Here is a 13,928-nt window from a genome sequence, read left to right on the forward strand (position 1 = left end):
TCAGCAAAGTCAGCTCACAGTAATCAGTGACAGGTTAACAGAACATATACTGACCCTAAAATGAGTCTGCATGAAAGAGCCAGAAAAGCTTCCTAAAATATCATATAAGATGCTCCAAAAGCAAACTGAGTTCTATCAAAATGATGGCTTCCCCTATTCCCAAATTAGGTACAAATTATAAGGCTCACTCTTCTCGCAAATGAATCACGAACAGTTCCCACCAGTGAGGAAAGTATCTACACACCGCAGGCACTCAGTGCCTCAGTCAGTGCCGGGGCTCGTAAACTACGGTCCAGGGGCTGCCGACCTCCATCTGTTTGTGTAAATTAAGTCTTGCTGGAACACAGCTACCGCCACTCACAAACACATTATCTGGGGCTGCTTTTGCATTTACAATGGCCCAAACAAGTTAAATATTTACAAGAAGACCACAGGGCCCACCAAGCCTAAAACATTTACCATGTGATCTTTAAGAAAGTTTGCTGACCTCTATTCTAATGAAAGAAACACTGGCTAGGAAATCAGAGTCCTACATTTAAATCCCAGTTCCATGATCACAAAGAGAAATTATCTCGTTAATTCTCAGTAATTTCCGTGACCTCATGTATAAAATCAGGATACCACATCTACCTTGCAGGAATGTTATGAAGATTAAATGAGATATTAAATGCATATGGTAAATAAGCAAGAATCAGTAGCTATTAAACCTTAATCAAAACCAGGTACAAACCTGTCTACCACATTAATACTCAAAGGTAACGTGATCCAGGCTCCAGCAAACTATTTTTTAAAATAAGACAGTATGTTGGCATTCATCACATTCTCTTACTAGGAAAAGGAATAACAATACCTAAGTGTTATCATTTTGGAAGGTCAAAAGTGCTTCTCTTTTCCCCTTATCTTTTTAGTTCTGAATTTAAAAAGAAAAAAACAAATGTCAAGAAGCCAAGCTTCAGAGAATTGCCTATTACAAAGTGAATCCCTTCAAATAAAACCTGAAGTGTACTTCAGGCTCTGACTAAGTAATCTCAATCCATGATTAAGGAAAAAAAAAAAAACAGCTGTAGGTCCCTTAAAAATACACTTCCAGATTTCAGTAAAGCAACCAGGAAAATTTGCCAAGAATGCCCCTAAATTCCTGAGTTCACGCAGGGAACTAGGATGTGCTGAGCACCTGCAGTGTTTCAGGTTCTGGGCTTTAGGTGTGAACAAGGCACATGGTCACCACACTTAAGAGACCTTACAGACCAGAGGGGTGCTCAGCACTAGGTAAGATCAGAACCACACGACGTGGCCTTGACGCCAAAGCCATCAGTATGAAGTCAAACAAGCTATCAGAGATTGAGGCTCCTGAGTGAAGACCTAGTCAAACACCTGCCCTGCACAGACAGGTAAAATGACTTGTCCATGACCACATGCAAATCAGCAGCAAACCCTGTTTTCCTTTCCTTCCCAGAGCTGTCTTTCTTGGAAATTACTTCACAAAGGTTCTCAAGTCTTAATCTTTCACTCCACTGTGACCCTACAATTCCTATTATGAATAATCAACCCAGTCTTCAAAACCTCTGGGTTCCTCTAGACAGTGTTACTACTCTCTTCTGTCTTCCCACCAATTCCGTGCATCTTTATTACTGCTTCCCTGATAGCTCAGCTGGTAAAGAATCCACCTGCAATGCAGGAGACCTGGGTTCGATCCCTGGGTCGGGAAGATCCCACGGAGAAGGAAACTGGCAAACCCCTCCAGTGTCCTTGCCTGGAAGATCCCATGAACAAAGGAGCCTGGCGGGCTGCAGTCCATTGGGTCTCAAAAGAGCTGGGCACAACTGAGCAACTAACACTTTCTTTCACTTTATTACTGCACACGCAACACTGATTGTAACCATTCACTCATATATCCTTACCCACCACTTCCAGACTACAAGTTTAGTGACGACAGAAACCAAGTCTTGACACTGTCAATGTCTGAAAGCTGATTATGTGGCTGGCATATAATAACTGTATGCATGCATGCTAAGTCACTTCAGTCATGACCGACTCTGCAACCCCATGGACAGCAGCCCATCGGGTTCCTCTGCCCATAGGATTCTCCAGGCAAGAATACCGGAGTGAGCTGCCATTTCCTTCTCCGTAATAACTGTATATTCACTCTCATTTAGTGCATCTAATAACTTTCCCACATTATGGATGAGGAAACTCAGGCTCAGGGAGGTTAAGAAAGCTCCCTGTACAGCAAACCTGTGGGTTACTTATTTAACATCCATGTACCTCTGCCCCTTGCCTCGCCTCCTTCTTCCTAGCAGGAGTCTGGTACCCAACCCCTCCACACAGCCACAGGTTTGGCTCAGGGGAGGCTGAACCCCTTCATGAGACCAGGAGGTGAAGCGTGATGGCTGAAGGCCACTGTGGACATCTGTCCATTCCCAGTTATGCAGCAATGTAATGTAAAAAAGTCTGCTGGGGAGCTTCAGAGAAGGTTTCCTCCCAAGTAAAAGACATAAGCAGTCACTCTTCTTCCCTAGCAATTGCTTTAACTATGTGGACTTCTTAAGTTTTTAAAGGCAATTACTCAATCTCCTTATGCAAACTTTAAGTCAACTAAGTCGGCATTCAGTTACTCTGAGCCAGAAGCATCCTAATTTGCACACAGAAAGGGTGACTTCACAGACCTCAGAGACGTCACTAGTCTACCTCGCCCTTGCCCTCTGCAACACTCCCACCACCCAGCACCAACACAGACCAGGTAAGAGGTACTTATTAAAGTCAGCTAAATGAATAAACAGATGAATGAAACAGACAAAATTTAAGCTCAACTTTCAAAGTCAAGGAAGGTAAACTTTACGTCCAGTTCTAAATGAAATATTAGGGACCGAGGTAAACACCCTTAATAAATCTAAAGCCTGCTGACTCTTAGATAAGATCAAGATTCAATGTAATTGGAAAACAAAGTCTATATTAGAGCAAATAAAGAAATCCTGTAAGCAGCCGTTATAAGTCCATATGTGTCAGAAGACTGGTACAATGAAAAAAAAATCACAGAAGGTCCTGTGTCTGGAAGCCCCTTTGTCTGTAAGGTCTATAGCACCTATTAGCAACCATGCAAACAGCCCGCTCTGTCTTCCATCTCAACCTAGATCCAAAGGGGCCAGCTTCTTAACACACTAAAGGCTGGGGAGGGGGACGAGGGGGAGAAATGACACCCCTTCAGCACTTCAAGTCCAGTCCAGTTTTCCTTCATGAAAACTCAGTCTTTGAATGGCAACAAGGTTCACAACTCATTTGCGTCATAGGACCCTGTCTGCTCCCTTCCCACCCACCAAGGGCACCTGAGGAGTCCTGACCTTTGGAACCTGAAGGATACCCTCCAGGCCATCACAAACAGGTCTCAGGAGAGTCCTTGGCAAACCATACTATTGCTGGCCAGGTACCTGGGCCGACTTCAAAATAGGAGCCTGAAGGTAAGAAGCCCTCATCCTACTGCCAATCCCAATCCCCAACCCCAAGAAAATCAATGAGGCCACTTGTTATTCACAAAGAGCCACTCACTGCAAGACATGATAGTCACTTTAACTTCAAGGCTTCAAATACTTGCACCTTTTCCACATAAAAGCCTCTCTTTATCTGGTCACAGGGCCATCTCTCAGTGCACTGAAGAATAAGGGTGTTTTGATCCCCAACAAAAATCAAAGAAAACTCTACTTGCTCTAGAATGAAATGTCCAAAAGCCACAACGTGACTGAGTGTCTTAATGGAAACCAAGGGATCAATCATGCTGATGGCTCTCAAAGGACTCTTCAAAGGACCCATTTTGACCCCCGCTAGGTAGTCCAGCCACCTAGAAGAGCATCCTCTTGCACACGGCTTACCTTATAATTGCTAGAGTTCACCCAAGAGGTAGCGAGTCCGTCCACAAGTTTGTCTAACATGGTCTGGTCATGCTCGAGGTCGGCAGACTTCTGTTTGTCTGAGAAATAGTCTATCAGTTCTTGGCCAACCTGCAGTCGTTTCCCCACATCCTTCTGCAGCACCTGTGCCAGGCAGGCCTCCATGCGAGGCTCCATGGCGGAATTCCAATCCAGAGCCGCAGAAGCTAGAGGGCGGTGGGGGTGACGCCCTCCCCGTGAGCGGCCCCCGGAGGCGGCCTCTTTGTTTGCTGAAGGTTACTAAGAGCCTGTGTGTCAAAGATGCAATCCGAGGAATGGCAGCAATGCACCATGTGTGGCTGAAGAGCAGCTGGGAGGATATTAAAAGTCCAATTTAAATAACTAGTAGAGGAGAAAGGAATGAGTGGCAGAGTGACGCTCTCCTCCTGGGTCTGAAATACTTCATAATTCAGCAGTCCATTCTGAAAAGCAAGAGAAGAGAAAAACACATCAGCACAGATAACAAAACGCTCAAATGTTGGGAAACATTTAATCAAAGACAAAGCATTCGCGCTGCAGCATCGTTTCTAAGCACAAGTGGAGCGAGAAGCATGAACACTTGGCAAACATGTCAGAATAACATAATTATTATTTATATCAGGAAGAACGTCGAAGCCCAAAGCAAAGAACCAATGAGCTTCACAGTTGGTGGGTTGAGGTTTTTCACAATTTTCCAGCTTTAAATGCACCAGTCAGAAGAGCAAGCTTTTGCTTCAGCTGGATGATTTATGTGTACCTTAAATTCTGCTCCCCACCAAAAACCAAACACCACTGTGTCTGAGTCCCTGTACGTACTGTAGCCTGTCTCTCAGCTTCCTACAATCCAAGTGCAGGAAGTGAGGCAGGCTCCACAGAAACAACACTGACCAAACTGGCTGGCCCAGTAACAACAATCAAAGTCAAAGGCGACACCTACACCTGCTCAGCAGCTTTACAAAGGGCGAGCAGGTAGTGGTCCCTGCCTCCTCCTCCAGAGAAGTGACCAACAGGGAGAAGGGGAGAGGCTCACACTCTGACCACATTGTTGACACAGTGTTCTCCACGGGCAGAAGCACCAACTGGGCCTGGTGTTTTGCTACAGAATTAGGAGACCTCAAAACCACCCTTGGCATAGCACAACTCAAACTATGTGAGGAGGTACCAAAGTCATTTTTACTAGACAGGCTGAATGGGCAGACTATTTAATCTACAGCTCCTGGAACAACTGTACATGTTTATTTTTTCAACGTCTTTTCTCAATTCCTAACCCAAGAAGATGCACAGAAAACCAATCTTCAAGATGCAGCAACCCTAACACTGTACTAAACAGAAATGTTCTTCACACCAACAGTCAGTGTGAACTCTCAGGGGTTCAGCAGGTAAATCTGATCTTATAAATCAAGTGACTGAAATTCAGGGCAGGGTAACTCTTCCAGTCTGTGCACAAGGTTTTTATCCCTTCCTGTCACCCACCCCACCTCCACTCTCAGCAAAAAACCACAGTGCTCTTTCCAAGTCCTAGAATGAGAGATGAGTCAAGTCATCCAATGAGGAAAACACTCCTGCAAAGTCCCTAGCCCCTGATTACCCGTTTTCTGCTTTCCTTCCAATCAAGAAGCCTTGATGTCTCACATGGCAGTCCTTCCTTAAGTGGAGGAGATATCGCTTTCCAGTCATGTCCATGCCATGGAACTTGTCCTTCCGTCACAGGAAAGGTCTTCATATATAGCAAAGCAGCCATTACCCTTCACTCCAATTTTCAGTCCAAACAAAATACCCCCACTTCCTTAATCAGCTCCCATGTCAGACTAATGAAGATATCAGCAATACATGAAAACTGGAGAAACCAATAGAACCTTTTCTTTCCGGGCCCAATATTCGCCAAGAAGCTAGTTAAGGTCAAGACTGGTAGATTAAAAATGGTTGCAAAGGCTTTGCTGTTCCTCCTCCATCGAGACGGAATCTCATCCTCCCCAGTGACCCTGGGATGAGTCCTGAGACTTGCTCTGGCCAGTGGGAAATCAGAGACGGCAGAAATGAACTGAGATTTGACCCCGGAGCGTGCGTGACTGCCATGCTGTGAGGAAGCTGGTCTAGCCTCCTGAGCACAAGAAGCCATTAGTGGAGAACCAACTCGCTCCAAACAGCAGCCCGCAGCAACCACCAGACATGGGAGTGAGTCCATGGGGGACCACTCAGCATTACCAGTCACTGTCTGACTGCAGATACACAAATACATCTAAGGAGACAAAAGCCACCTGGTCAAACCACAGAATGATGAGAAACTGTTCACTCATACTTTAAGCCATCCAATTTGTGGTGCTCTGTTACACCAGCAGATAACTGATCACTCCTTATTCCTCTAAACGTCTTTCATTCTCGGTGAAAAGAATTTCATATCCCTTACTCCTTCAAAGGGCCCAAAATCAGCAGACACTAACCAGTAATGACAGTGATGATATCAGTTTTGAGCATCAACATGAGGGGTCAGGCTCTATGCCAAGATGATTTATACAGTTTATCTCTGATTCTCCAACCACTTCCATAAAGTAGGCATTAACACATCCCTATTTTACAGGTGGGGAAAATGAGGCAAAGGTAAGTGATTTTCCAAGGTTGCATAGCCGGAAGTCTCCCTTTCCTACCTTCAAATCCTTGTTATTACAAGTCTGGCCTAGTTCTGTCCCAACTCAGGGAAAGGAGGTCAGACTTCATGGTGAGCTGGGAAGCAACAGGCCAGATAGCAAAGTCTCCACTCCCAGGAGAGGAAGGAGCCCATGCATTTAAGGCTCTTTCCCGTTATTTTTAAAAATACGTATTATAAATTTTATTAAAAAAAAAAACGTATTATATAAAAACTTCACCTTCAGCTGGAATTCCATATGATTTCTAACAAGTAAGTATATGCTTCTTGACAGTAGTTATGCAGTAAAGGTTTACCACACTCAGAAGCAGGTCACAAACTCCTGTGTATGAAATCCACAGAATGACACTGGAAGCCCCAAAGCATTAAGCAAACTGGGTCCTCTTTGTTCTTTTTCTTTAATTAAAAAAAAAAAGTAATGGGTGATCCTCTCTTGCACAAAAGTGCAAGACCTCTCGCCCCTACTCCCATCCCCCGGCCACATTTCCCCACCTAAAAGCAAAAGGTGTTGCTAACTTCCCGTGCCTTCCTTCACAGGTATTTTTAGCTACCCAACAAATAAGTACACGTGTTCTCCCTCTGCACCCCCAGGAAGAGTTTCTTAAGTATTTACAGTTACATCATAAGAAGCAGCACAATTCTGCCACAGGCCAACAGAAAGAACTTAAAAAATACCAGCTTCAACAAGAATGAAACACACAGCAGGACAGCCTGATGTAAGGGACATGTGTCAGACAGCCTCCAGTCTTGACTCTGCACTTCCAGGGTGGCAATGGGGAGATGAGTGGCTCCATATTCATCAAATAAGATTCAAGATCAGAAAAGCTTGCACAGGGCATTTAAAAAAAAAAAAAAAATATATATATATATATATATAGCTCTCTCTTGAACCTCTTTCTTATAGCTACTACTCTGTGGCACTTAGGTCACCGCCAGAAAGGAGTGAAGACAATGGAGGGTGGGGCAGAGAACAAAAATCAGCTGTGAGCTCTGAACTTCCAAGTCTACTAAAGGCTTCTCCATAAGAGAAGTTAAAAAAGGTAGTAGGGCCATTTTCACTAGTGACTTAGAACAGTAACAAGTTGACATTTCTTACAAGTCTATGATAGGCTGGGCTCAGCAGGAGGTTCTTCTGCTAATCTTACCTGAGATCACTCAGGTAGCTGCTGCTGTATGCCAGCCTGACTGAGGCTGAAGAGTCTACAATGGCATCACCTACATGTCTGAGGCAATGATGCTGGCTGTTGGCTGGACCTCTTGCCACACGTGATCTCTAACAACCCAGTAATATAGTCTGTAGTTCAGTACATGTGGTTGGAGCATTCCAAGATGGCAAAGGGAAGACTGCCAGGCCTCACAAGGCCCAGGAGGCAGAACCTGCAATTCACTTCTGCCACAGTCCACTGTCAAAGCAAGTCACAAGGCCAGCCCAAAATAAAAGTGTGAGAAAATGGATTCTACCAGTTAACAGGAGCCTCAAAAGAGTGCAGCAATGTGTTTCAATCTTACACGTGCAGTCTGTAGACATTTGTACAATGAATACCTGAATGAGGTAAATACATTTATCTTCTTTGGTTACCCATCATCTTGATTACTTTTATTTACTCAACAATTTATGATACATCACATCTTACCACAGTAGAAACATCTACTTCTGCTTTATTGACTATGCCAAAGCCTTTGACCATGTGGATCACAACAAACTATGGAAAATTCTTCAAGAGATGGGAATACCAGACCACCTGACCTGCCTCCTGAGAAATCTATATGCGGGTCAGGAAGCAACAGTTAGAACTGGACATGGAACAACAGACTGGGTCCAAATCAGGAAAGGAGTACATCAAGGCTGTATATTGTCACCCTGCTTATTTAACTTACATGCAGAATACATCATGTGAAATGCCAGGCTGGATGAAGCACAAGCTGGAATCAAGATTGCCAGAAGAAATATCAACAACCTCAGATATGCAGATGACATCACCCTTATGGCAGAAAACGAAGAGGAACTGAAGAGCCTCTTGATGAAAGTAAAAGAAGAGAATGAAACAGTTGGCTTGAAACTCAACATTCAGAAAATGAAGATCATGGCATCCGGTCCCATCAGTTCATGACAAATATATGGGGAAGCAATGGAAACAGTGACAGATTCTATTTTGGGGGGCTCCAAAATCACTCCAGATGGTGACTGCAGCCATGAAATTAAAGACGCTTACTCCTTGGAAGAAAATTATGACCAATCTAGACAGCATATTAAAAAGCAGAGACATTATTTTGCCAACAAAGGTCTGTCTAGTCAAAGCTATGGTTTTTCCAGTAGTCATGTATGGATGTAAGAGATGGACTATAAAGAAAGCTGAGTGCCTAAGAATTGATGCTTTTGAACTGTACTGTTGGAGAAGATTCTTGAGAGTCCCTTGGACTGCAAGGAGATCCAACCAGTCCATACTAAGGGAAATCAGTCCTGAATATTCACTGGAAGTACTGATGCTGAAGCTGAAGCTCCAATACTTTGGCCACCTGATGCGAAGAGCTAACTCATTGGAAAAGACCCTGATGCTGGGGACGATTGAAGGCAGGACCATAAGGGGATGATAGAGGATGAGATGGTTGGATGGCATCACCGACTCAACGGACATAAGTTTGAGTAAACTCTGGGAGTTGGTGATGGACAGGGAGGCCTGGCATGCTGCAGTCCATGGGGTCGCAAAGAGTTGGACATGACTGAGTGGCTGAACTGAACTGAACCACAGAAGATACAAAAGAAATAACTATAATCTATGACTTGACTTGAAAATACTTCCAACTTACTTGGAGAGAACAAGATATACACACTCACAAAAAGCTTGTCAGTGTAAGAATTCAACACACACAGGATACATAGAAGACTTCACAGACAGAATGCCATACTGCCACATAAGGGCTATGAGTAAGTACTATAATCACTTAGGGAAGGCATAGATCAAGAAAGCCTGGAAGACCATGTCAAAACCATTTACACAAGGCTCAACTGGAGCTCTGTCTTGAAACGTGGACAGGATGTCACACATCAGTTAAGGCACTTGAGCAGGGAAAAAACATAAGCAAGTGAGGGAGATGGGAACCTGTGAATGGCTGAGGGGAGAAGTGCGGTGACAGAGACAGCGAGACACCTGTAAGGAATGGGCAGGCATTATTTCCCACTTTGAAGACAAAGAAATGAAGCTTAAGCGACTTCACTGGTGGTCCAGTGGCTAAGCATCTGCACTCCCAATGCAGGAGGGCCTGGGTTCAATTCCTGGTCAGGGAACAGGATCCCACATGCCACAGCTAAGCCCAAGCACTGCAACGGCTGAGCCTACATACTCTAGAGCCATGTACTGTAACAAAGACCCAGTGCAGCCAAAGCGAACAGCTTTTTTAAAAAAAGAAAAGAGTAATGTAGCTTAGAGGGGAATTCCCTGGTGGTCCAGTGGTTAGGACTCTGAGCTTTCACTGCCAGGGCCCAAGTTCAATCCCTGGTCAGGGAACTAAGGTCCTGTAAGCCACTGTGGCACGTGCTGCCAACAACAACAACAATAACAAAAATACACCCAAAAAATCTTTGCCCAAAATTTAAAAGCTAATAACTATCAGGCAGTAACTGAACACCAGATCTGCCTGGCCCTAAAGTTAGTAATATTTTCATTATACTATGATAGTATACTACTGCGTCACTAAAAGTCCACAGCACGGGTACTTAAGAACTTAAAATATGAAAATGTTAGATAGTTAGATAGTTATAGCATATGGAGCATGAGAAGTAGAGGATTAAGAAACAAGAAATCATATTACAAAGCACTCAGGAAGCTGTAATGAAATAATATTCTAAATCACAGCACAGAACTACAATGTAATACTTCCAGCACCAGTGAATCAATAAACACATCAAAAGTCTCCCTGGCAGAATCAGAGAAAGCAGACAGCATACCTGACAAGCCAACTCTGAAAGCCAGAAATGAGCAGAATTTATTCACACTCATCAAAAGCAGCTGTTTCCATCAATAAGACAACCTTCTGCACTATAACAATCTACAATTTCAACACGGTGTGGACTTATACAGACGTCCCAGGCAAGCCTCTCTCCCCTGGGCCGATCTGCACCCCACTTGCCAGCAGCCACAAGGTCACTCAGTGAGCTGACACATGTACGAGGCTAACTGCAGGAAAGCAGAGTCAAGGCTGCAAGGAGGTCGTTGCCTCGAAGGACAAAAAGACAGAAATACAGATTACGGTGGCACGGTAAGGATAGCCCTAAACCAGAGGCCTGAAGAAGGTGCTCGGTGGCAGAGAAGGAGGAGACACTGATTGAGGGAATCCATCTGGGTGTTCCAGGACAGGACCTGCCCCGCACACCAGGCAGCTGGGCAGCCACTCCCCGGGGCCCGGCTTCCACATCTGTGGGCCTGGGCCCACACAGATGCTCCTCACCCAGAGCACACAGAGCCTCCAGCCTCCCTGCCTCCTACCTCAGCTCCTCTCATCTCTGTACTGACTGCACCCTCCTAGGGCTGACGACATCCCTCCTTCCAGCTTTCTGCTCTCTATAGCAGCACATCTTCCTGCCTCTCAGTCCCTTACCACGTGATCCTCCTTCCCCACCACAACTGCCCATCCCTCCAGCTCTTCTGTTCAAGGGCACTGCCTCAACCTCGTTAATCAGATAAACTTCTCAATCTCACTCCCCTTTGAGGCTGGATTAAATTCCACGTGGGCGTTAATAGCATGGCACTACCCTCCACTGTCTCTCTCTCTGTAGTAGCTGCCTAGTAATCCCAAACCTTGGGTGAATCGATGCTCTGAAGCAGCTGCCTTCTCAGGCCTTCAGGGGTGACCATGTGGAAGAGAACACACACATATCCAACCAGTCTGGTTTTAATTGATCATCTCAAAATTCAGAAAGGCCCTGATCACCAGCAACATTCCCACTCACATTCTCTGGGAAGCCTGTTTGCCTTTTTCTCTACAAGCACCCATCTACCCTATCCTACCCTGCAGCTCTCTCCCGACAGCCTCACCTCCTACTCCACTGGTAAAGTAGACAGGACCAGACAACTGAGATCTTCACCAGCAAATCAGAACAGCCACCAGCATCTCCTCTGATAATGGGACAACGCTCGTGTTTTGCCTTCTCAACCTTTTCAGTTGCCTGCTCTCCAGCATCTGCAAGCTCTCCTCGGTCGGCTCCCTCCCAGCAGCTGAGACTCTCTAAATCATCCCTCTTTAACAGGCCCTCTTGAGCTCACAGGCCTTCCATCAGGGACACCAGAAAGAGTGAAGCCCCTTTAAGCAGATTTCTGCCCCTTTAATCTCGCTCCACCAGCGAGCTGCACAGAGGCACTTCCTGTTCACCCCTTGGACCTCTCCTCGGGTTTCCCCTTGTCAGGATCACCAGTGACTGCCCTGCTGGCAGATCCCAGTAATACTTTCCTCTTCTTCACTAACTCCACCTCTCAGAGGCATCCCAAAGCTGACCACTCCTTCCTTCTGAAAAATTTTCCATTTTCATGAAAACAAATGAGCACTGCCTTGCTGTGACTCCTCTGGCTGAGCACCTACTCAAGTTTCTGTAATCATCTTTGTCTCTCTCCCAGAGCTCTGGTGAGCAGCTCAGTCCAAAGCCTCTCCCCTTTTCACTTGGCTCACCCCAAAATAATGTGCATCCATTTCCATAAAAACTTTTAAAGCCTATAGAATTGATGACTCCCAAATTTGAATGCCTGGGTCAAATATCTCTGAACACCAGGCTCAGGCACTGGCCTCTTTTCAGTTCCAAACTCTCTACCACTTCAGAGCCTTCACTCTCTGTTCGTGTGGCTGCGCCGGGTCTTGGTTGCGGCATGCAGAGTGGGATCTTTATTTGTAGCATGCCAAATCTCAGTTGCAGCACTGGAACTCTTAGCTGCAGCATGTGGGATCTTTTTCCCTGAAACAGGGATTGAATCTGGTATCCCTCCATTGGGAAGCACTGGACCACCAGCGAAGTTCCAGGGCCTTCGCTCTCGCTGGTCCTTCTGCCTGAAACACAGTCCTGATGCCTATATTGCCCAGTCACCTCAGCTTCAATGTTACCTCCTCAGTAAGTCCTTTAATGACCACTCTAGGGGGTCCCTTACCACTGCATCCTGTCCTCTTCCTTCAAAGCACTCACAACAAGTTAAAATTTATCATATGTCTATTTACCTATTTGCTGGCTGATCTTCCCACAGGACTGTCAAGCCTTATAAATGAGGGGATCTTGTTTATTTTGTTAACCTAATGCCTACAACTATGTCTGGTACAAACAGAGCACTCAAGAAGTAGTTGTTGAATGAATAAAGTCTGCTTGAGTTGAAAATCAAAAGAAAATACTCATTGGCAACCATTAACTGAATTCAGTTTCTTCTTGGGGAATGGGAGGTGGGGGGCTTGGGAGAATGCAAAAAACATTTCAGATAAAAGGAATGCGTAAATATATGTGGACAAAGCACACAGACACAAAAATGACAGACTGTGGCCTATTCAAAAGAAAAGAAGCAATTTGGAAAAGCCAAAGCACTGGTTCCCAACCTGTAAACACTACTGACGCTGCCCCTAAGGTGAGAGATGGAGTGATTAAAATGCTGTCTGAGATTTTAATTTAGTTCAGACACAAACCATGACTTATCCACAAGCTAAGTATTCCTAGCCATATTTTCAAACTTATGTACATGCAGTTATGAATCTTTAAATGCAAAAATAATGTAAAAGTATTTCTAAATTCTTACTTTGAGCCTGATAATTTTTCTCAACTAACAGATACCAGAAATCCCACTTCCACAGAGCTGGACACTGAAAAGAGTTCTTATTCTCAGAAAGTCTGGCGCTGAGCAGACAAGGCCCAGCAGCCAACTGGGCACCAAAGGTCAACAGTGTTGTGGCTTTCAGGGAGCTCTGCATATGTCATCTTGGAAATGCAGAATCAGGAGACTCTGGGTGAGCATACATTTATTGGAAAGATCATTAAAGTCTGGAATTACTCAAGTTATCACAAGATTACTCTGTGAGAGGAAAAAAAAATCTTGTTGAACTCCCTTCTCCCTCCCTCCCTCTCTCACTCACCCCAGAGTGAACAATAATTAACTACAGAGAAGTCATGACAAAAGAACAACTCTAATATACGATGTAAACGCCCAAAAGTGAATAAAAGGATGAAGTTCAATATTAAAAGGAAAGGTCATATGAACAGAAATAAATAATTAATGTTGGCTAATTTCTGGTACTAGGATTTTTTCTTTGTACTTTTCTGTACTTTCTAAATTTTTTCTATGAGTAATATAGAAAATATATGCTACTTTTATAATTACAAAGAGAGAAATATTATTCAAAAATGAGGCATTACCATTTGATAC

General features: G+C 44.5%; 1 protein-coding gene across 19 annotated transcripts in view; it reads right to left on the reverse strand.

Moving 5' to 3' along the window:
- Positions 1-13,928, reverse strand: part of CLASP1 (cytoplasmic linker associated protein 1) — a 272,989-nt gene that overhangs the window by 229,997 nt on the left and 29,064 nt on the right. For all 19 annotated transcript variants that reach the window (NM_001191492.1, XM_059874741.1, XM_059874722.1 and 16 more), the window contains 1 exon segment: positions 3,864-4,342. In NM_001191492.1, coding sequence (NP_001178421.1) covers positions 3,864-4,058 — 195 coding nt within the window. In that variant the 5' untranslated portion in view covers positions 4,059-4,342.

The sequence above is a fragment of the Bos taurus genome, chromosome 2 (assembly GCF_002263795.3).
Source record: "Bos taurus isolate L1 Dominette 01449 registration number 42190680 breed Hereford chromosome 2, ARS-UCD2.0, whole genome shotgun sequence".
Classification (NCBI taxonomy): Eukaryota; Metazoa; Chordata; class Mammalia; order Artiodactyla; family Bovidae; genus Bos; species Bos taurus.